This window comes from Lissotriton helveticus, chromosome 9, assembly GCF_964261635.1.
Source record: "Lissotriton helveticus chromosome 9, aLisHel1.1, whole genome shotgun sequence".
In the NCBI taxonomy this organism is placed as follows: domain Eukaryota; kingdom Metazoa; phylum Chordata; class Amphibia; order Caudata; family Salamandridae; genus Lissotriton; species Lissotriton helveticus.
In genome coordinates, this window is record NC_136070.1 from 325,798,257 (window position 1) to 325,822,730 (window position 24,474).

The 24,474-nt window shown below is 45.9% G+C and overlaps 1 protein-coding gene across 1 annotated transcript in view; it reads right to left on the minus strand.

Annotated features, from left to right (window-relative positions):
- KCNK10 (potassium two pore domain channel subfamily K member 10) overlaps positions 1–24,474 on the minus strand; it is a 434,219-nt gene that overhangs the window by 213,460 nt on the left and 196,285 nt on the right. The window contains exon 3 of the mRNA XM_078660013.1: positions 23,994–24,316. Within this exon, the coding sequence (XP_078516139.1) occupies positions 23,994–24,316 (323 nt within the window). The remainder of the gene's footprint in view (positions 1–23,993; positions 24,317–24,474) is intronic.

Below are 24,474 nucleotides of genomic sequence, written 5' to 3' on the forward strand. Positions count from 1 at the left end.
AAAAAAAAAGTTCTTTTCAGAACTACCTCCAATTTATAAAAAAAAATGCTATTTTTAGAAAAAAAAGTCTGTCCTTTTTTATCTCCATGGTACGCTCCCAGGTGCGCGTACCGGGCGCTACCCTCCGCGAAATTTGAATTTTTTTATTTTTTTTTACCCGCGGGACCCTTTTATGGCCCCCACATCAAAACTAGGGGGACAGGGGGGGTGTACCCTGCCCCCTTTTGCTCATTTCCCCCTTTGATTTTTGCCACCTCTTGTGTCTCAATCCTACCGAAACACAAGATGGCGGCCGCTGCGGACTGTTTCGAATGTTTACAGACACCCGAGAACCAATCAGCTTGCCGTGCGCAAGTCGCGTGGCGCGCCCGGATCGCTCCCCGGTACGCGTACCGGGGCGCGGCTCTAGATATATAAAATTTTTTGAACCTAAATTACTCAAAATACTCTGGAGCACATAAATTGAGACATAGCAAAGGCACATCAGGCTACCAGTTCCTACAATTTTGCCAAGTTTGGTGAAAATCCATTCAGCCGCCCTATGGAAATTAACATGGGGAAAACACGTTTTGGGACCCCCCTTTTATCTCGGCCCCCGCTTGACGAATCCCCCCCAAACTTTCAGGGAATGAGCGGAGAGCCGCGAGGCAAAGTTGCTGAAAAATTCAGGCTGATTCCTCAACCGGCGCCAAAGTTATTCCAAATAGAATGTTGCGATTTCCCTATGGAAATCGATCCTAACTATATATACCTACTGGCGACCGCCAGTAGTTTATATATATATATATATATATATATATATATATATAGATATAGATATATATAATATGTGTGTGTATTCATATATATATAAACTTTTTGTTAGTATAAAAAAGAAAAACTTACATTATACTAAACATTTATTAAATTAAAAAGAGAACCTTATTTTAAAAATCAAATTGAATTAAACTTTCAAGAAAAAATTACAATTGTTTCTATTAATTAAGCAAAAAACTTTTGACGGAATTTAGTCAATATTAATCAACTATTGGTATGCTAGCGTGGGTCAGATTTCTTTACATTTCATTGAAAATATATTTTTATACCATAAATGAACATTATTTAATTTGATGAGTTGATTAGTTGTAATGTTTTATTTTATGATTTTAAGTCAATAATAATCATTTTGAATTAATTTACAATTTTATTTTACATTAAATATGTGCCATCATTTTTATAAGGTTTATTAAGGTTTTTATAAGTTTTATTAATTTTCCCTATACCCATTGTGTAGCTAGACCTACTGCCACCCTGGGCGGAGCCTAAATTTGCCAAACGGTGCAGGTAAGAGCGGAGGGGGTGGCGGCCGACGGATGACTTGTTCGGGGGGACGGAGGGAGCTGACAGTCGATGGGCGACTTGCTCTTGGGGCTGTGGGGATGGTGGTAGTCGACAGACACAACTTGCTCACCTCTGCCGCCCACAGAAATAGTGCCACTAGGGGCGAGCTGCCCCCCCCCCCCTGTCCTATAGTTTATCATTGGGAGATCTCTGACCCAATGATTCCCGTCCCAACTCCTGCTGTTTCGACCCCCCTAGAATACCACTCCATAGGGAAACATTTAAAAAGATAATATATCCACAATGCATCCTTCTAGATGATTGCAATCCCTTATTTCACTAGAAGCAGTGCAGTTTGCTGAACTCTCGCACACGCTAAAATATTCTGATTTTGCTATGATGCATGATCATTCAATGTACACCGGTTGGACAGTTGGCAATGCTGGTGCTGCAAGAAGACGGAACCTCGCCAACCCTATGGTGCCTAAGGTCATCGATTCATCATTTAAACAGAGATTAGATCATGCAGCTTGAAGGATATTGCCTGGCATGAATTACTGCTGTGAACGAAGGAGGAGACATCATTTTCCTTAAAAGCACAATTGGATACACTTATAGGGCTATGGCTGTTTAATAGTAATGAGCAGGATGACTAGAAAGCAGCATTGTAACTATGCAAAGTCTCCAGACTCGGTAAACGAAGGCAAATAAGACAGAGAATATAATACCCAAAGCAAAAACCATCACCATCATTATTGAGTTCTCTAGATTGAAGTACACTGGTGGCCCCAGTGTACCCCAACATATCATGCATCTTGTTCCTTGAATGGCTACACTGGCTAAATCCGTTTTAGGAATGTGCTGGTATTAACATGGCCACTGAATGTGAAACACACAAACAGCAGTTTTGCTTTTAAGTAGTGAATTTGAACCCAGAAAAATATTCTTATTGCTGCAAGTTAACATTTACTCTTAGACACAAGAAGCCACATTCTAAGGACATGTCCAGTTGTATAAATGTATTTTTTAAATGAAAAATGGCTACATCCATGACTTCTATGTATTTACAAAAGGTGACCTGGCAGTTACAAAGGCATTTACGTCCTGTAGAATTTTACTCCTTTGCATAACATTCCCACTGAGTAAATCCTACACATAGGATGGGTAGAGGTTGTTTCGAAGTGTGATTAGTGATGTATGGAATGCTTGTGAGCGTCCACAAACGTGTCAGTGTGTGGGCATTCACAAGCTGCTCGCCTATCCTTTTCCAGCCTATCAGTAGTCAAGGATTCTCTCCAGGTGAGACTTGAATGAGCCTTTGAATCTTTCCCAGAGTGGAAGAGGGGACTAAAACACTTCAAAGGTCCTGGGTTGTAGAGAAATGTATTTCTGCAATTGGATAAAGAAGAAACGAAAGAAACATGAAATTCAAGCTTTCCCAAGGCAGAACTTTACTGTTCATAAAATCCGGCATTAGGGTAATTGTAGTGAGAAAAACAAAGATTTGGAAGACACATAAGTTCTCCATGAGTATGCCACGAGAGCTGTGAATGAAACTGTAGCTGTGATGGAAACTATGAAAGGATTTATAAACGCATGGAGGTAACCAGGGCCAGTGCCGTAACGAAACTTGAGGGGCCCCCCCTGCAAACTACATGGAGGGGGCCCCTCTCCCATCCTCCGTGCCATTCTAGAGCTCTCAGGCCAGCGACCAGCCATACTGCAGGGGATGCGGGGCGATTGTTACGCCACTGTCACCTTTACAACAGTTATAATTAACACTGGACGGTGGAGTTAAAGGTTGGGCTTAGTCTGCCAACAGGATATCATAGGTGGTGGTCCATTCATTACAGGGTCCCTGCCATCAGTAGGCCGGGGAAGTTTGCCCAATTTTAGGTGGGTTTCCTGATGCAGACTCCTGTCATGATATACAACATCGGGCCCACTCATTGTTCAGTTTTGACAAAAGGGCATCCACTGCTACGTCTCATTTCCGTTTTAAAACATTACACAATGCGACAATGCAGTATTTCCATATCAGATGTAACTACAAAGAGCACATTTTGATAATACATTTTTATTAGTAGACAATAGCTATCTGAAGAGGCATTGCACAGCTTCATACACACTGTGACCCCAATTCCATCACAGTCTCTCTCTCTCTCTCTCGCTCTCTCTCTCAGTGTGTCAGCCTCTCTCTCTCTTAGTCAGTCAGTCTCTCTCTCTCTCTCAGTTAGTCAGTCTCTCTCTCTGTCAGTCTCTCTCTCTCAGTCAGTCAGTCTCTCTCTCTCAGTCAGTCAGTCTCTCTCTCTCTGTTAGTCAGTCTCTCTCTCTCTGTCAGTCTCTCTCTCTCTCAGTCAGTCAGTCTTTCAGTCAGTCAGTCTCCCTCTCTCTCTGTCAGTCTGTCTCTCTCTCTCTTTCAGTCAGTCTCTCAGCCAGTCAGTCTCTCGGTCAGTCAGTATTCAGTCTCTGAGTCAGTCAGTTTCTACTCTCTATCCACTCTCTCTCTCAACTCTGTCAACTCTATATCCACTGTCTCTCTCTCCACTCTCTCTCCACTGTCTCTCTCTTCACTTTCTCTCTCTCTATTCTCTCTCCACTCTCTCACCCTCCCTCTCTCTCTCTACTCTCTCTCCACTGTCTCCCTCCACTCTCTCTCCACTCTCTCTCTCTTCTTTCTCTCCACTCTCCCTCCACTGTCTCCCTCCACTGTCTCCCTCCACTGTCTCCCTCCACTGTCTCCCTCCACTCTCTCTCCACTCTCTCTCGCCCTTCTTTCTCTCCACTCTCTCTCTCCTCTCTCTCTCCACTCTCTCTCTCTACTCTCTCTCTCCACTCTCTCTCTCCACTCTCTCTCCACTCTCTCTCTCCACTCTCTCTCCACTCTCTCTCTCCACTCTCTCTCTCCACTCTCTCTCTCTCTCCACTCTCTCTTCTCTCTCTCTCTTCTCTCTCTCTTCTCTCTACTCTCTCTCTCCAATCTCTCCACTCTCTCTCCACTCTCTCGCCACTGTCTCTCTCCACTGTCTCTCTCCACTGTCTCTCTCTCTCTCTCCACTCTCTCTCGATCACTCTCTCCATTGTCTCTCCACTCTCTCTCTCTGTCCACTGTCTATCTCTACTCTCTCTCCACTCTCTCTCCCTCCACTCTCTCCACTCTCTGTCCACTGTCTCTCTCCCCACTCTCTCTCTACTCTCTCTCTCTCCAATCTCTCTCTCCACTCTGTCTACACTGTCTCCCTACACTCTCTCTCTCCACTCTCTCTCCACTGTCTCTCTCTCCACTCTCTCTCTCACCCTCTCTCTCTACTCTCTCTCTCTCTCTCTCTCTCTCTCTCTCCACTCTCTCCCACTCTCTCTCACAAAGTAGTGTGTTGCCATGGGCATCCGCAAAAATATTTCCGGGGGCGGATGGGGGGCACGTTTTTAACTTCATCACCATACCCATTGCACCCTTCTCCCCTCTGCCTTGCACCCTTCTTGCCCTCCCCCTTGCACCCTTCTCCCCCTCCCCCTTGCACCCTTCTCCCCATCCGCCTTGCACCCTTTTCTACCCTGCACCATTCTCCCCTCTGCCTTGCACCATTCTCCCCTCTGCCTTGCACCCTTCTCCCCTCTGCCTTGCACCCTTCTCCCCTCCCCCTTGCACTCTTCTCCCCTCTGCCTTGCACCTTTCTCCCCTCCACCTTGCACCCTTCTTCCCTCTGCCTTGCACCCTTCTCTCCTCTGCCTTGCACCCTTCTCCCCTCTGCCTTGCACCCTTCTCTACCTTGTACCCTTCTCCTCTCTGCCTTGCGCCATTCTCCTCTCTGCCTTGCACCCTTCTCCCCTCTGCCTTGCTCCCTTCTCCCCCTCCGCCTTGCACCCTTCTCTATCTGGCACCCTTCTCCCCTCTGCCTTGCACCCTTCTCCCCTCCACCTTGCACCCTTCTCCTCTCTACCTTGCACCCTTTTCCCCTCTGCTGTGCACCCTTCTCCCCTCCACCTTGCACCCTTCTCCTCTCTGCCTTGCACCCTACTCTCCTCCGCCTTGTACCCTTCTCCCCTACCCCTTGCACCCTTCTCCCCTCTGCCTTACACCCTTCTCCTCTTTACCTTGCACCCTTCTCCCATCTGCCTTGCACCCTTCTCCCCTCCCCCTTGCACTCTTCTCCCCTCTGCCTTGCACCCTTCTCCCCTCTGCCTTGCACCCTTCTCCCCTCCCCCTTGCACTCATCTCCCCTGTGCCTTGCACCCCTCTCCTCTCTACCTTGCACCCTTCTCCATCTGCCTTGCATCCTTCTCCCCTCCCCCTTGCACTCTTCTCCCCTCTGCCTTGCACCCTTCTCCCCTCTGCCTTGCACCCTTTTCCCCTCCCCCTTGCACTCTTCTCCCCTCTGCCTTGCACTCTTCTCCCCTCTGCCTTGCACCCTTCTCCTCTCTACCTTGCACCCTTTTCCCTCCCCCTTGTATTCTTCTCCCCTCTGCCTTGCACCCTTCTCCCCTCTGCCTTGCACCCTTTTCCCCTCCCCCTTGCACTCTTTTCCCCTCTGCCTTGCACCCTTCTCCCCTCTGCCTTGCACCCTTTTCCCCTCCCCCTTGCACTCTTCTCCCCTCTGCCTTGCACCCTTCTCCTCTCTACCTTGCACCCTTCTCTCCTCTGCCTTGCACTCTTCTCCCCTCTGCCTTGCACCCTTCTACTCTCTGCCTTGCACCCTTCTCTCCTTTGCCTTGCACTCTTCTCCCCTCTGCCTTGCACCCTTCTCCTCTCTACCTTGCACCCTTCTCTCCTCTGCCTTGCACCCTTCTCCCCTCTGCCTTGCACCCTTTTCCCCTCCCCCTTGCACCCTTCTCCCCTCTGCCGTGCACCCTTCTCCCCTCCTCCTTGCACCCTTCTCTACCTTGCATCCTTCTCTCCTCTGCCTTGCACTCTTCTCCCCTCTGCCTTGCACCCTTCTCCTCTCTACCTTGCACCCTTCTCTCCTCTGCCTTGCACCCTTCTCCCCTCTGCCTTGCACCCTTTTCCCCTCCCCCTTGCACCCTTCTCCCCTCTGCCGTGCACCCTTCTCCCCTCCTCCTTGCACCCTTCTCTACCTTGCATCCTTCTCTCCTCTGCCTTGCACTCTTCTCCCCTCTGCCTTGCACCCTTCTCCTCTCCACCTTGCACTCTTCTCCCCTCTGCCTTGCACCCTTCTCGGCCCCCCCTTACCACCTCCCCTGCGGACGCCCACATGGTGCTTCTAGCAAGAGTACTTACCTGAGGGCACCATTTTGCTGCCTCATCCCTTCTCTTATGAGCTTTGCCCTTGAGAATGCTGACAGTCTGACTCTGAGGGCCCCCACTCCCAAAGGGGATACCGACTCAAGACATTCTACACCTTTGTCACAGTTTGAATACAGAGAAACAATATACTGAGGTTCTGGATGCAAATTCACTAAAGAATACAAACTTTCCACACCACCCTCATCAGAAAGCTCGAAAATATCCAACCCAAAGATTTCCTATAGGAATCAAGCTATTGTTTAAAATACTTCACAGTGGAGAGCTACAGCTAAAGGTGCGGTGTTACATGACAACCATAGTTGTGAAATAGTACTACAATATTTGACAACATTGATAAGATAGAATCTTGCAAATGTAACATGGTGAAAACATATTCTAGGCCCTGTAATTACACAACAACAAAAGTTGTCATATAGCACTACAATATTTAACAACATTGCGAAGATAGGATCTTGAAGGCATTAATTCAAAACATAGCGATACAAAAGGGGGATGATGGACGGAGCGTTTGAACAAATCAAACACTCACCCCCAGTCAACTGATCTGCTTGAAAACAGTGGCAAAGTGAGCAAGGGACTCATGTCTGAGCATACCCTGCCACATTTATGGCGGCCAAAAGCGGTACAAAAGGGGGTGGTGATGGACGGAGCATCTGAATCAATCAAACACTCACACCCAGTCAACTGATCTGGATTTAATCCATCACCATTCTTTAGCCCACTCAGCCACCCCATTTCAGACATGGCTATATGCAAATCAGTCTGACCCTGTGCCTCACGGGAACAGTCCAGCCCGAACTGCCAAGCCATGTCTTCCATGGACTGGAAACAAGCATCCTGGGACCGGTTTCGGATTCATAATCCTCATCAGCCACTGGATTCAAGCAACCCGGGCTGAAGAGGGCTGGAATGCCAGAAACCGGTCCTCGGAAGCTTGTTTCCGGTCCAGGGAAGACATGGCTTGGCAGTTCGGGCTGGACTGTTCCCATGAGGCACAGGGTCAGACTGATTTGCATATAGCCATGTCTGAACTGGGGTGGCAGAGTGGGCCAAAGAACGGTAATGGATTAAACCCAGGTCTTTGGACTGGGTGTGAGTGTTTGATTGATTCAGATGCTCCGTCCATCACCACCCCCTTTTGTACCGCTTTTGGCCGCCATAAGTGTGACAGGGTATGCTCAGACGTGAGTCCCTTGCTCACTTTGCCACTGGATTCAAGCAAGCCGGGCTGAAGATGGCTGGAATGCCAGAAACTGGTCCTCGGAAGCTTGTTTCCGGTCCAGGGAAGACATGGCTTGGCAGTTCGGCCTGGACTGTTCCCATGAGGCACAGGGTCAGACTGATTTGCATATAGCCATGTCTGAACTGGGGTGGCAGAGTGGGCCAAAGAACGGTGATGGATTAAACCCAGATCTTTGGACTGGGTGTGAGTGTTTGATTGATTCAGATGCTCCGTCCATCACCACCCCCTTTTGTACCGCTTTTGGCCGCCATAAGTGTGGCAGGGTATGCTCAGACGTGAGTCCCTTGCTCACTTTGCCACTGGATTCAAGCAAGCCGGGCTGAAGACGGCTGGAATGCCAGAAACCGGTCCTCGGAAGCTTGTTTCCGGTCCAGGGAAGACATGGCTTGGCAGTTCGGGCTGGACTGTTCCCATGAGGCACAGGGTCAGACTGATTTGCATATAGCCATGTCTGAACTGGGGTGGCAGAGTGGGCCAAAGAACGGTGATGGATTAAACCCAGATCTTTGGACTGGGTGTGAGTGTTTGATTGATTCAGATGCTCCGTCCATCACCACCCCCTTTTGTACCGCTTTTGGCCGCCATAAGTGTGGCAGGGTATGCTCAGACGTGAGTCCCTTGCTCACTTTGCCACTGGATTCAAGCAAGCCGGGCTGAAGACGGCTGGAATGCCAGAAACCGGTCCTCGGAAGCTTGTTTCAGGTCCAGGGAAGACATGGCTTGGCAGTTCGGGCTGGACTGTTCCCATGAGGCACAGGGTCAGACTGATTTGCATATAGCCATGTCTGAACTGGGGTGGCAGAGTGGGCCAAAGAACGGTGATGGATTAAACCCAGATCTTTGGACTGGGTGTGAGTGTTTGATTGATTCAGATGCTCCGTCCATCACCACCCCCTTTTGTACCGCTTAATTCAAAACATAGTCTTGCAAGTGTGTGTGGGACAGTGTGTTACCCGTCTGCCCATTCTTTGTTAGGAAATGGCAACCAGTTCATGAATAACATGCATATTTGCATCCATACTCTTGTCATGAGTGTGGTATGTGCCTTCAAAACCTGCCGGAAGAACACCATCTCCATTTCCCCTCACAACTAGGTAGGACCTGACCTCATGACTTATTTATTTATTTATTTTGAAAGTTTTATATAGCGCGAACAAGATCTTTGCAGATATCAGAGCGCTTTACAAAGGCAAGGGGTAAGCACAGACAAGTGCCTAACAGGCATTTGGGCATAACGTAAATGTAGGTAATAAGTGAGTGGTAGGGTAGGTACACGAGGGAGCATAGTTAGGTGGGTAAGTCATCAATACTAATAGTACAAATAAGAGGGAGCATGGACAATCAGGTAAGTCGATGATACAAGTAATACAAATGGGCAAAGAGATCAAACAAGTAGTACAGATCGACGCAGAGTCTTAAAAGGTCCAAAGTAGTAGTTCAAGTGTATTTAGCCATGAGGATAGCTTTTACTTCTTTCTTAAAAAGAGGAGTGGAGGAGATGAGCCTGGTTTCAGGAGGGAGTGAGTTCCAGATCCTAAGCGCCATTCCTGAGAAGGAGCGTTTGTAAGTTTTTTCCTTCCGGAATCTTCGAGGTTTCAGCAGAAGATTGTTTGTGCTGCTGGTGATTCTGGAGCCGCCGGAAATTGTCAGCTTCTGAGTGAGGTAGCCGAGTGAGTTCAGGTGTACAGCTTTGTGCGTCAAGCAGGCAATTTTCAGTTGTATTCTGGCTTCAAAAGGCAGCTAGTTCAGGGATTTAAAGTCAGGGGAAATATGTGAGTGTTTTTTAGATCCAGTGATGAGTCTCGCTGCCGCGTTTAGCGAAGCTCTTAGGGGTGCAGTTGTAGTTAGGGGGAGACCGCAGAGGGCGATGCTGCTGTAGTCTATGCGAGGGATGACTAGTGCTTGTACTGCAGTTTGGAAGTCTTTGGCTGGGAGGAAGGGTTTAAGTTTCCTCAAGGTATTAATTTGGAAGTTCGCTCCCTTAGTTGCCTTGCTGATATGCTGCTGCAAGTTGAGATTGGCGTCAAGTGTTATGCCTAAAGATTTTGCTGAGTCCACGATGGTCGGTTGGACATTGAGTGCAGTTAGGTGCTTAAGCCAAGTTTGAGTGGTAGAGATTTTCGTGGGAGGTGAGATCAGAAGGAACTCAGTTTTCATAGCATTGAGTTTGAGGTGGTTATCGGCAAGCCAGGATTGGGTGCTTCTGATCGTTGAGTTCAGACGCATAATGTTGTTGGGGGATTGTAGTTTGAGATATAGTTGGGTGTCATCGGCGTACATGTGAAAGTGTACATTGGATGCTTGTAGCAAGGTGGTGAGAGGTTCCATAACTAGGTTGAACAAAGTTGGGGATAGGGAGGATCCTTGGGGGACACCTAACGATACAGGTACTGGAGAGGACATCAAGTTGTTGCTCTTGAATTTCTGAGACCGGTTGTGTAGAAAGGAAGTGAACCACTGGAGAACAGTCCCAGAAAGACCCATTCTTGTGTTTAAGAGTTCGAGTAAGTTCTCATGTTTAACAGTGTCGAATGCTGAGGAGAGATCAAGAAGGATGAGGAGGCAGGTATCGTTTTGATCTAAAATTTGGAGGGCGTCGTCAATTATGTGAGTCATAGCAGTTTCGGTACTGTGCCCTGCTCGGAAGCCTGATTGATGAGGGTTGAGGAGATCAAACTGTTCTAGGTGCTTTGTCAATTGTAGTTGAACGTATTTTTCCAACAGTTTGGCGAGAGTGGGAATGTTGGTAATAGGCCGGTAATTGTTTAGATCAGTGGGGTCGGCTGTTGGTTTCTTTAGTAAAGGTGTGACTTGTCCATCTTTGAGGGAGTCAGGGATTGTTCCTTGTTGAAGTGAGCTGTTGATAATTTTAGTCCAGAGTGGGAGGAGCAAAGGGGTGAAGTCTTTTACAGCGTTAGCAGGAACAGGGTCAGTGAGGTGATTGGATGGTTTCAAGGTGCTGAGTAGTCTGCCAATTTCTTCTTCAGAGTAAGTGTCAAAGGATGACCATGTCGCATTGTTTTTTGGTTCAGTGTGTGTTATGCAGTGGGGTTTGGAGTAAAGGCTTGCGTCAATGAGGAGATCGCTCCTTATGTTGTCAGTTTTTTGGTTAAAGAAAGCAGAGAAATCTTCACAGGAAGGTGCATCGCCCATAGTGCCGACTGATTGGGGTTGTTCCTTGGATTGTGTTCGGATTAGCTCGAACGGTTTTCTTGGACGGTTTTTTGCTTGGTCGAGCTGGAGTCTGAAGAAATCTGATCTTAAGCGTTTTATTTTCCTTAAGTAGGCGTTTCTCTTATTCTTCAGAATTTTTAGGTGCAGTGCCGAGGGAGCAGATCTCCAGGTGCGCTCTGCCATTCGCATGGCCCGTCTATCTTCATTGAGACTCCCGTCGTACCATGGGTTGGAGATCTTGGTGGAGACTCTTTTCAGTTGCATCGGTGCAGCCTCATTGATTATTGAGGTCATAGCGTTGAGATAGTGGTCAGTTAAGTATTGAACGTCAGTAACGCCGGTAGGGGGAAGTAGGAGATTGCAGCTGTTAGGGGGTAAAGAGTTTGGATTGAGTTTCTTCAGGTCTCTTTTCCAAACTTTGGGCTTGGAGGATTGGACCGGGTTAAGTTTAACTTTTTCATTGATGAAGAATGTGACAATATGGTGGTCTGACCAGTCACAGGGTTGGATTGAATCAAGTTGAATAGTGCCTTCTTTGGAGATGATAAGGTCGAGGATAGAGCCTTTGTCATGGGTCGGACTGTTGCAAATTTGGGTGAGGTCAAAAGCGTTAAGGACATTTTTGAGGCTATTTACCACTGCGTCACTGCAATCATTCCAGTGAAGATTGTAATCGCCAAGGAAAATTTGTGTGTTTGCCGTCCTGAGTTGGTTGAGATTGTGTCCATGAGTTGTTGGGAGAAGGTGAGGTTGTCCCCAGGTGGGTGGTAGATGATGTGTAGTGAACATACAGGTTTGTTTTCGCTGATGACATCAAGGCAGATGTATTCACAGGAGGTAAGAGAGGGGGCGGTGACTTTATTAACTGAAAGGTTGCTCCTGTAAATGCATGCGATTCCACCGCCTGTCTTGCTGGACCTGTCAAGTCTAATGATGCAGTAGTTGGGGGGGACTAGGATATCCATGATCGGAGTAGAAGATTCAGTTAACCATGTTTCAGTTAGGATGGCTAGGTCATGGTTCAAAGTAATGATGAGATCAGCGACCTCCGAGGAGTGTCTTTGGGCCGATCTACAGTTGAGAAGTGTGCATTTGAGTCTGGGGGTGCAGAGGGAGGAGGAGGGATCTAGAGTGAGGGGGACTTTTGTGAGGTTGTTGGGGACGGAGCCTCTGTTGTTTTGCGTTGGGTGCCTGAGGGGGTTGGAGAGATCGTAGGAATCAACAGGTGTGTGGTGGCTAAGAGGTTTAGGCGAACCGGGACATATGTGCGGAGTAGGGTGTGTATGTCGAGGTCCGAAAGAGTATTGATAGTGCGTCGGGGGTGGTTGGAGGTAATGCGAGAGGGGATAGAGATCCAATGGATATGTTGTTAGGTGGAGAAGTGGTGGTGGGGAGGGGGTGTCTGGGGTGTGTGAGGAGTAACTCTTTGAGGGTGTGGAGTTCTTCTCTCACTTGGAGGAGGGTGGACATAATCATGTCCAGCGTGGGGTTGGTTAAGGAGTTAGGGGTGGGCACTGAAGGAGAACAGGTGTCTAGGTTACTGGAGTAGGGGGGAGAGGGGTGGGGGTGTTAGTGAAGTGGTTGGAGTTGGAGGTGATAGTGAGTGTGTTGATGTTCGGGTAGGTAGGGAGGTTGGGGGAGGGGAGTGAAAGGATTAGTGATGGTGTTGGTGTTATTGGACAGGGAATCAGTGATAGGAGGGGTGGGGCAATTGCAGGAAGTGTGGAGGCTGGGGGTTGCGGGGGTGACGGGGTGGTAGTGGGGAGTGAGAGTGGGGGGGAGAGGTTGAGGGAAGAGTGAGGGCTAGGAGTGGCGGGAGTGCAAAGAGTGGGGGGGAGGTTGAGGGAAGAGTGAGGGCTAGGAGTGGCGGGAGTGCAAAGAGTGGGGGGGAGATGGGTTGGGAGAGAGTCATGTTGTATGGGGTGCAGTCAGGTGAGGTGGGTTGTTCTGAGAAGCTAGTCGGAAGTGTGGGGTTCTGGCTATGTGGGAGTGGGGTAGAGGGGGTGGGGATGGGGGTGTTGGTGGCAGAGGGGAGATCTGCGTCTGGGATTGAGGAGTGTGAAGTGTCTGTAGCCGGGGGGTGATAGAGTAGAGTACTGGGGGGAGGGAGGAGGTGCGTGTTAGTGGTAGGACGTGCTGTGGGGTCGAGGATGTTGGGATTGGAGGCCGGATGGTGTGGGATCTGAGCGCTGGAGATGTATTCTTTGAAAGTGGGGAACAGGTTGTCAAATAGGTCAAGGTTTCTGTCTGTGGATTGAATTAAGATAGTGCCGTTGTTGTAGATAGTGATGGTTGCTCTAGCTGGGTAGAGTTGGGATGGTGCGGTGGAAAATGTTATGCCATGGGCAGTTTTCCTGGTGGTCGAGATGGTGAGTAGGGTGAGGAATGCTTTTCTCCATTGTGCTCTGCGTATAGTGTATAGAATGATATCGGTGCTCTTAGCTCCATTGATAAGAGAGAAGTAGGTGTCTAAAAAGGGGGTTTCAGGGTGGGACTTTAAGAAGTTGTGTTTAAAACGTTTTGCGTTTTTTTGGAGAGCTCTGGGGGGTAATTAATTTTATATGTGTGTTTGCCCGTGGGTTCCATGTTGGATGAAGGGGAAGAGGTAGGTGAGGGGGGCTGTGTGGGTCGGTGTAGGAAAAGAGCTATGGTGTGTGCGAGGGAGGTGTGGGTGAAAAAGTTAAGAAGTGTGTATGGAAGGGTAGAGATTTTGACTAGCCTAAGATGGCCGTTACGTTAGGCATGGTGAAGAGATGAGGATTGACTAGTCTAAGATGGCCACCAAGATAGAGAGGTAGCAAGGAGTATAGTAGTCCTATGTTTGTTATTATGTCCTGAAATCAGGGATGCAGCCAAGTTTCGTATACTAAACAGGGGCTGGTCGAGGAAGTCCTGTTTCTATCTTACTGGGAGGGTAGAGGCGAGTCCTACGTCTAATTTGGAGGGCCAAGGGGAAGGCAGTGCTTTTAAATTAGCTTTGTGAGGGTCTGGCGATTTGTTGTTGCAGGTTTATGACCCCAGCCATTTTGGGTAATAGATCTGGTTTTCTGAGGAATTCAGGGAAATGGAGTCGAGTAAATACTACAATTTTATGGCCCCAGCCATTTCGGGCAGAAGGATCTCAAAAGTAAAGTCGTGTAAATCACATTAAAAAGTGGTGCAAAATAAAAATGAAAAACTGAGCAAGAGGCACGATACCTTGCCATAGTCGTGGGGTTGTTTTTTGTACGAGATGATTGCTCTGCTGGCTTCAACACGCCCTTTTTTCCATGTTGTCGGTGTGTACATTCTTCTTTCCCAATTGTAGGCTCCATAAAAAATAAAAACTCCATTAATACATGATAGCCGATGGTTGTGCTATCAGCGTTGTTTTGTGATCTTCAGTGCACTTCCTGGGGGGCGGGGCTGTGAGGCGACTTCTCTCCGTGTGTGATCGCAGCGCGGTCCTCCCGGGGTCCGCCGAAGCCGCGATCCAGCGGACCCACCGCCCAGCTCTCCGAAGCAGCACTGCAGCCCAACCGCTACTGTCCAGGGGCTCCGCCGCCATCCACCGCCACAGCACCCGGCGGGCACTCCGGTGAGAGGGGAGAGGCCAGAGGTACCTCCGCCGCAAGCCGTGTGATCCAGGGCTTGGCGCTCCAGCACCAGGGATCAGTCATCCGGGGCCTCCGCAGCAACAGGGAGGCTCCCAGGGCTTGCCGCCTCCTCGTCAGCACTCTCCGCAGGGGGGTCCCGCCGCTTCGCTCTGTTCTGCGGGTCGTCGGGGGCTCATGTCAGGTCGCTCCTCGGTGACTGCAGCAGCCACGGCAGGCTCCAACCCACCGTCAGGGGCACCGCCGAAGATCCGATGAGAGTGGCGGGGCCCCAGACGACAGTGCTCCTCCGACGCCCACAGCCTCCCGGTCGATCACGGATCACTGACCACGACCAGCCTCCTCGGCGACCGCAGCAGCCACAGCAGGCTCTAACCCACCGTCTTGGGCTTCGCCGATGATCCGGTGAAAGTGGCAGGGGTCCCAGCCGACCAGTGCTTCTCTGACGCCCACAGCATCCCGGTCGATCACGGGCCACTGACCGCGCCCACGGACCCTCAGCAAGCTGGAGCCATCCGCAATTCAGGTACGGGTGTTTCACGTTTCAATCCAGTTACTTTCAGGTTGCAATCCAGTTACTTGTGGGAGTTGCGTTCCTCGCGAATGATGAGTGCTAACTGGGATAATTCCGAGAAAGGGATCCCAAGCACTAGGAGCTCCGGACAAGAGCTCCTACCAGGCGGCCATCTTAGGACTACAAGCCCTAAGTTCTGTGCCCTAATTGTCAACTCCACAGAATTGTCGACTCCACTCTCAAACCTTGTCAGGGTCCCCGAGCAGTGCTCTGTGCTGCCCCCTGCTCTCTGGGGCCCCCCACCCCCATCCTCTTTCCGGCCTCGCTCCCTCTGACTGAAGAGAAACATTGCAACTTGTTACATTATTTCTCTTCAGTCAGCGGGAGGGGGCGAGGGGGAGGGGCTCAGGGCAGGCTGCAGCACCTGCTTCAGAGGAGACGGAGAGAGGCTTGCTTCCGCGCAACTCTCTCTCACAGCAAGCTCTCACTGAAGAGCTGAGGGGGGGCCCGGGGCCCCCTTTATTTACTGAAGGGAGTGGGGCCCACCCGCACCGCGTGGCCTGCGGGGGCCTGTGTTACGCCCCTGACCAGGGCACAGTGTGGCAGCAGGAACAGAATCCCAGTGTTACTCATGGGCACTAGCTGCCCTACCACAGTCCTGGCACCTCTCAGTGGTTGGCAGCATTTCGCCCCCCGCATGAAGTCTCCCTCCTTACAATAGGACTCCCAGTTAAATAGCTTGTGTTTCAGTGTTTTTTCTCTGCCATGCAACATCCATCAATACCCTTTAGAGGAAACATTGAACACACATCCAGAACACCACTCACAACATGCTCACAACAGCACACTTCACTAGGAGACCCCATGCCCTATTATACAACAAAGCACATGCAGACAGAGCTTCTGGCATATACAAGCTCAACGCCGCCTACATAATATTTAGCCATTAATTGTCTTTTTTGGTAACCAACAGCACCTGCTAACACCTTCTGCTTCACACACATGCAATTCTGCTTTTCTAGAAGATATGTAAACGATTCACTAACCTCATACGTGAACCACTAAGATAATTCATCACAATTCACACAGACTAGTTTAGTCTCCTGCTTCAGGGACACATGTTTTATCGACTGATAGATAGCACAGCGTTAAAGGCCTAGACAGACAGCTCTCTCCATAGGGCACAATAATTTAAGGTAAGATAGGTTACATTTAACTGAAGCAGAGTTAAAGAGCTCCAAAGTAATCGAAAGTTAATATGCAGGGTTTTATAAAACTCATAAATAAGTAAAATGGAACAGGGTAAAATAGATGATGATAATGAATCTCAGCAGAGCGAATGAATATATACATCACTTTATCCTTGTAAAGTAGACTTTAGTACGCTTTAATAGGGTGAAGGGGTGGGTAGAAATGAGTAGGTCTAACTAGAGCAAAAGGGAATGATCAGAACAGAATTAAAGATTTTGTAATTAAATACACCTATACATCTCATCGAACCAAAATAGATCTGATTAGGGTATCATAGAGACAAATAGGCTCCTGTCGAGTGGAAATGTAAGTCAACGAAATGGTTTTAGGAAATGTAAAGTACTGTGATCCAAACTCTATACAGTCGAATAGATTTCAGCTGAGTTATGCGGTGTGAATCAGACCTGAATATCACATGGCGGGTCAGGGGTGACTTTTGTAAGGTATAGCTCAAGAACAACTCGAATAACTCGCGAATTACTTCAATGACTTAGCCACTTAGCCAAGAGTGCCACTATCTGAATTTAAAATCAAACTTTTGGAAGATTTTTATGAGGTCAATATATTTCATATCTACAACCAGGACTTCTAAAAGATTCTCAGTGCCTAGCAGGCATTTCCTTCATGAGCAGAATAAGACCTACAGAGGTGTATAAATACATACCAATGCATATGGTAAGCCCCTGTGTACATTGTAGAAAAGGCAAACAATGAGCCAGGTACTGTACAATGTGACAGCTGAAGCTTTAAACCAAGCTCCAGCGGCTACTTGATTGGATTAACTCTTGTGAGTGTTTCCGGATATGCACTCTTGCAAATGGAGTTAGATGAGATGTGTTTAGAGGTCATTCCCGACTCCGAGAGTGTCACTTAGTGGGGAATGCTGATGATGAAATGTGTGCAGTCCAGTTGAGGCTTCTGACCAGGAATGAATATTTAAAGACACCTCTCTCGCTAATCTGGTTCTGCATATTGTACAGTAGTATATCCAAGAAAGAGACGGAAGGAGCGGGGATGGTCGAATGGAGAAAAAGAGATTGGAAAAATATCGAAAGTACAAAAGAAGGGACAGAGAGACATCACACAAAGGAGAAATAATAAGTGAATGACAGGGGATAGAGAAAAATAGTAGCTAAAAGAGAGATACGCACAATAATACTAAATACACAAACACTAGACAGTAAAGTATACAGCAGAAAAGTCAAGCAGATGAGACAAAATGGGACAGACCAGCAGAGACAGGAAGAATGATAGAAATAAAGACAAGCAAACAGGCTTAACAGAATTTTAGGATTTGTCATTATTTGCAAATATTCCACATTTCTTGTTTGTTTTTGTACCTGAAATCAAGAGCCACTTTTTTGTAACAACAATAATAATAATAACAATCACACTGAGGATCCTCATCATCATTGTAACATCATTCATCTTTATTTTTTCCTGGACATAGGCCATTCTAGATCTAAACATTTCTATGTGTGTATACATACCAAAATATTTCGTTTTTTTGCACAACAAACGGAATGTATCACTTTTTAGGTTATACAACAACGTATTTCCGTTACACACCAACACTTTTTGTTAATGAACAAAATTAATCAAAAGCAGCTGGCTTTTATCAATATCGTACTGAGGGCTAATAAGGCAAGCTAGACCTATTGGCTTTGCTAATGCTTATTCTGTCTGCTGGCCAACACGTGATGAAGTGGATCACTTTTTTAAGTGTATACACGAATACATTTTGCTCTTAAAATGATACATTTAATATTGTTATATGTATTTTTGTATTATATATTACTTCACGGTCTAGGTTCTTTTTCAGCAATAACAATGTATTTTATATGGTATATGCATTTTCTTGTAATGTGTTTTGGTTCACGTTTCCGTTGGACTCATGCATTTTAAATTTCAATATTAGATTTCTATTTGATGAATAGTAACAGAATTAAAGTTTTAGTAGCATTGTTGCCTTTGTCATTGAAAAGTGTGCCCCATAAAAATGATTTAACTTTATGATGACCTATATAGGAATTGGGAATAAATTGGGACATCTAAATGCTTAGATGTGTCATTTAAAAAGAGTAACTGAACAGAGTCTCTGCGTTGAAATTAAACAGCCACATTGGAGTGTGAAAGAAAATGTGTTTCAATTCAAGTTTTCCTATTTTCTCTTTCTGCCTCACTTATTTTAGAAGCTGTAAACCCTCCGGGCTTTTGGAGTTTTATTAAGGGAAGACATTAGAGGCACAGTGGGAGAAAGGGACAGATATATTTGACAGAATTGGGTGATCACTATTCCGCAAGGACACTCTGCACATCTCACATTAACATAGAGATGAATATTTTTGAGAAATGGGGACTCCAGTTCAGACAATAGAAATGCATTACTATTGCAATAAGTCACCACAGTTCAAGTTACACAGCGCCTTTATAGTGGAGCCATTTTGACCACTAATATCAATAACAGCGCACAACGAATATGTGCTACTTCAGGGGTGCAGTTCTTCATTTTCAGACATTGTTTTTGTGTGCGCTTGTTTGTGTTATGCATTTGCACAGCCTCATCATCGCCAAGGCCTCCATCTTATCTTACTTAGCTTGTATCATTTCATCCTCAGAATAGCTCACTGGACTGAAATATTGATGACATTGACCAATCCTGAAACATGCACTACAAACTAAATGTTCTCTCTGTGCTTTATGGTGTATGTTATTACTACTCAACAATTCTCATATTCCAATCAGAATTGGTTCTTCGTCCAAGAGGCTGTCTCTTTGGTGAAACACATTTCTACAGTGTATTTTATCATGGAGGTAGCATTTCTTCCAGGATAAGGTAGGATTAGCCCTAATCACTCAATTCTAAATTAGGCCCCAAGGGGATAGATTTAGATAATGACAGGCAGGATGCCAAACTAATGGGGTGATGGAGACCCCACCTCTGCCAACCCTGGGGCAACTATATTGTCACTTCCTGGAGAGTTAGTAGGAAAGATTTTTCACTGAATGTGTTCCCACCACCACAGCAGGAGCATATTCGTAATGTTCATGCCAGGACTGCTAGTAGATGCATACAAGAACATGAGACAGAAAAAACATGGCAGACATGATGTTGGACATCCCGCCTTAAAAAGCACAGGCATTTCAGCAACATATCAGCTGCCAAATACCCACATCTGCTCTTCCCTGAGGATGTTTCTGAGTGCCCTGTACCATCAGTCTGCAGTATTCCTATCTACCTGCCTGGCTGGCAGTTCCGGATTACCAAATAGGCAAAGTCGGCACCGGCCTATGGTCCCCACTCCATTTAGGAGCCCTGTAACAACGGATCAAAATAATATTGATTTATCTTGAAGGAAAATTACAATCAAGCTTTCTTAAATTGTTTCCAAAAGATTTTTTTTTTTATGAATCAACTCCAAGAAACAAAAACTTTACGTTAAAGACTTTATCGAGAAAATACTGTAATCATGTAATGTAGTGGTTTATTAAATTTGTTGGTTGGTAAAATTAAAAGCGTATTAGGAGATAATTGGAAAGGGGGGGCAAAATTTCGACTGCCTAGGGGGGTCCACAGGGTTTAATCGGGCACTGCTGGTCGGTGGGCATTTTTTGCCGCAAGTGTTTCCGCTGACATGGCTGAAAACCAGCACAATGCAGTCAAGCCCACTATAGCAGGCCACTCAGCAATGTAAAATAATTTCATAGACAAACTCCAAAAGTGGAATTCTGCGTTTAGAAAACTCTAAAACAATGTTTTTATGCACTGAGAGATTTTTCCTAGTGCAAGGCGGTTAGTAATTGTTTATTTCTTTAAGACCTTCCTGATGTGGATGGCAGCCTTGTGAAGGAAAAAATATAGTAGATTTAATATTGAACGGCCCACACTAAAAGGTGGACCTTCTGTGCCATGTGGACAGCCAAATGCAAGCAGCTGACTGCAGGGAAGGTGTTTCTCGTGGCAGAGCCAGGGATTCAGTCTGTGACCGCTAAGCTGACAGAAGCATAGCGGTTCCACACCACAGAAAGAGGCAAGGTAACCAAGAGTTGGGTTGATACCATGTATGCAGATGATTGTTGGCAGATTTTTCGTTGTGTCCAACCCTAAAAGAGGTCTTGAGTCTTCCGTAGGTCAATTCAAAAATGTTACCTGTAATACAGCAGGCATTCAACACCACTGAGCATTCTGATCAGTGACTGTGCCCAAGGTTGGAGAAAGGGAAACTGAGTGATCATTAAGGGTGGTAGTGACAGAGTAGTGCACTAGTAGCTTTAATGAAATATGCCCATCATTTAAACCTGTGTGCAAACAGGAAAAATGTGATTAGAGAAGTGGTAAAGTTGCACGTGATGCAGTAACACCATATTAATGGTGAGTTAATTATACATAACACAAGTGAAAACTGTGCTTTTACCAAAAGCAAATGCAAAATGCTAATAGTAACGTTATGCAGGGAAATGCACTAAAATGTGCTGTGGAATTTTCACATTATATTTTTGCTTATTTTTTGTTCAAAAGTCAAAATGAGGAGGTTAGAGCATTATTACCCTGCAATGTGTTTCTCTTTTTTAAGTGGAACTCTACACAAGCTTCAAAGTGTTTTTGGCGCATCAATGTTTGGAAATCTCCCATTCAAAGACCTTCCATTTGAAAAGACTGGTTAGTGTCTAAGTGGGAATTACATGAGCAACCACCTACCATCCTGAGTTGTTATAAACTTTAAGCACAATTGTTTCATCTCCAAGTTATTTTAGGCCATCTAGTAATACCTAAGCAGTGGTTTCAGCTCATACTTTCCTCTATTCAAATAAAGGCTTATCTTCAATTTGATTTTGTTTTAAAGAATTACTTGAAGATGCTGTGATTTGGAATCGTATCAGATACTTGTAAGTAAAAGAAGAGGTAAATTCATATGAGAAGATATTTGGTCAATTTTTCACTCACCAACTGGAAAAAATATAACTCGGTGACCAGCTGAGCCGCACGACAAACACAAACCTTAGCCCATGGGGTTCCTAAGACAAGTATTGAAAGTTTCTCAATTACATTGATGCTTTTGGGGAACAATGCTAACCAAAATGGGAGTTCCATATATCAAAGCCAGATAACCCTTAGTCAAATATAACGTTTAGGAGTTTAATCATGCAGTCCCACAGTTCTTATCAAACTTGATTATGTTCTCAAAGTATCTAATGATTTATTCCTTTAGCCAACTAACAGGATCAAATATATATTTGTGTCAAGAAGGATATCTGGGTAGCAATATTTAGACATTTCAGTACAGTGACATCAAAAGCCAACCAACATCCAGAGCATTCGAAAGAGAGCCAAAAGCCATCTCCCCTATCTTATTCAAATTGAATATAAAGTAATTTACTTGGAATTTAAATTAAGGGAGGTCAAAGCCCTTTTTAGACCAATAGTAATAGAGTCAAAGAAGACAGTAATGTCTAAGTAATAAAGAGACTGTGTAGAAAATGTACATAATGTGAAAGGGCTTTATTTGGTTTGTATAAGCACTGTGTCAAGATCAATCAGGAGGATATTGAAAAGTGAGGCGTGAGAACCCATCTTAACCCTTTCAAACTCCTATAGAGCGAGGAAATATTTTGTACGTCAGTTCTTATCTTAAGAGAGGTACTAATACAAATGTAATTATGTATTATTGACAAGTGACTGCAGAATGCGCCAGCTAAAATCCTAGACAACAAACATGTACATTTCAATAAGCGCGTGCCACGATGGTAGGGCACCCAAGCTGAATAGCCTACATGCCATGAGTGTAACAGTCATTGTGTGGGTGGAATATTGTGAACATTATTTTGTATTCCTAGTTTGGGTTAATGGAATTATATTGTTCTCATTTGCTCAAGTAACTAATTGTTGTAATAAAGTTTTTTAAGCTGTCGTGGAAAGAATGATCAGACTAACGAGGCGGCAATAATTAGAAGAGGTGGGCTTGGCTTTCTTCTTATACACCGTTATTAGATTAGCACCAGCAGTGGGCAAAACGTAACATTTTTTCCATGGTTAATACATCTACTTCCCACAAATATTATGTATAGTATGCGACTTACGAGTGGACTCTTTCGTGGAGAAAACTATGCACTAGGTATGCTCTAGCATAGAAATTCATGCGAGATACCTGTACAATGCATGTAGCAGGGTTGACTGTCTCAAAAGAGTACTTGAGGAGTGACCTTGGTTACAAAAATCTTCTCAATCTTTTAGACAGTCTTCTGTATGTATATTTTACTTAAGGAACAGGGGTGTAGCTTCAAGGGGGGTGTTTAGGGTGTTACACCCAACCCCAATAAATGTATGATTTAAGAAATAGTGGGCACAGGAGCTTTCAGTCGAGTACAGTGAGGTGTCTGTTGGATTCACCTGAAGTTTTTAAATGATCATACAGGCAAAAACACACACACACCCTCATTTCTGTTTTTAAGATCTTAAAACATGGTTACTTTAAAAAATACTTTGTTTTAAGTACCTCTTCACAATCCGCACTCCATTCCCTTTCCACTGGCCCTTAGGCCCCCCTCATGCGCTGCTTCACATATTTCGATTAACATGATAGGCCAATGTGATTGTTGGAAAATCTGAAGCTCACCCCACCCCCGAGTCTTACTGGCCAAGCTACGCCCCTGTTGAGGCATGGCCTTGAGTACAAAATTCACGCAAAATACGGGTTCATTTATTGGGAATAAAAATAGAAGAGGGGGCACCCTAGGAGCGGCTGGGTAAGGATGATGGGGAGGAAGGGAAATGAAAAACAAGAGAGCGAGTAACTAGAAGAGTGAGGGTGACTCACACAAGAGAGGGAACAACACAGGCCAAAGAGAGAAAGAATGGGCAGGAGTAACATGAAGCAAAAAGGAGAGAAGCACATAGGTGAGACACCGCAACAGGGATTGCAGGGGGAAGTGAAGCAAGTAGACGAGAGAAAGAAACATGGAGCACGAGGGAGACAAGCAAATGAAGGAGACAACCTGAAAACACATGCATTCTCATGGAAAGCTTAGGCGAAAAGAAAAAAATAGTCCCTAAACATGAGCACCAATAAAGACACAAGTACAGAGGCTACGGTCCAGGGAAGGGACAAATCCAAGATGGCAAGGCAAGCTATCAAATAAAAAACAAGCAAATGAGAAGAACAATAAGGACAAGGAATGAAAAGCAGCGGTCTGGTTTTAAGTTCACTGTAAGTTCTTGGTAAGCTAACAATAGGCCTTCCACGGCCTGACAGATTGGATAGGCTAGACCTAAAAATGAATCGCGTGCCACAAATCGACCTACAGAACTCACCAGAGACTCAACAACACACAAGAAAACTCTTCAAATGCAGTTATTCTTTGTTAGAGTTACAAGTTTCCTTCCCAGCCACGTAAGACCAATACGTAAGAGAGACTCATCAAAGTGACTTTTGCATACCATCAGCTTTGTTGCCAAACTGTTGCTAGTAAGCCGTGATCCTAAAATGTATGTTTGGCTAACTAAGTCTGGCTATGGACTCCAAGATACAATATAGAATTGGAAATAAAATCATTATCTAGGGTTTGTTTACGTCTTAGGAACATTTAATAAATTCAGCCATATGTTTTTCATAAGGAAGCAGAGGGATCATAACTAACCTGAATCAGCGCCTCCAACTCCTGCATGGTTACACATGAGTGGCCGTACAGAAAGTTTGCCTTCTCGTGACTGATCCGGCTTTTCTGACTTATTTCAAAAGGCTGTTCGAGAGCGCGGAACACCAGGCCCCCCGTGACTAAGTAGACGACCACCACCACAAAGATTGCGAGCACTGTCTTCCATTTCATGACCGAATACAAGCCGGAGGAGGTGTTGTCCATGCTGGGGACCACAGTGACCCGCGAGGCAACAGAGAGTCGGTGGGCTGGGTAAAGCCCATTGGTCTTGGGGTCAGAGGGGGGCTCTGACGTAGGAACAGCCACTGCAAGAGAAAAAAGAAAGAACGTGTCAGATGATGCCATTCAGTGCTTTGAATATTTCACTGTAGCCAATAGGCTTGAACTGCATGATATTATCAATTATGTTGTGTTTTCAATACTTTGTGGAAAAAACAAATTATTAGAATATCATCAATTATTT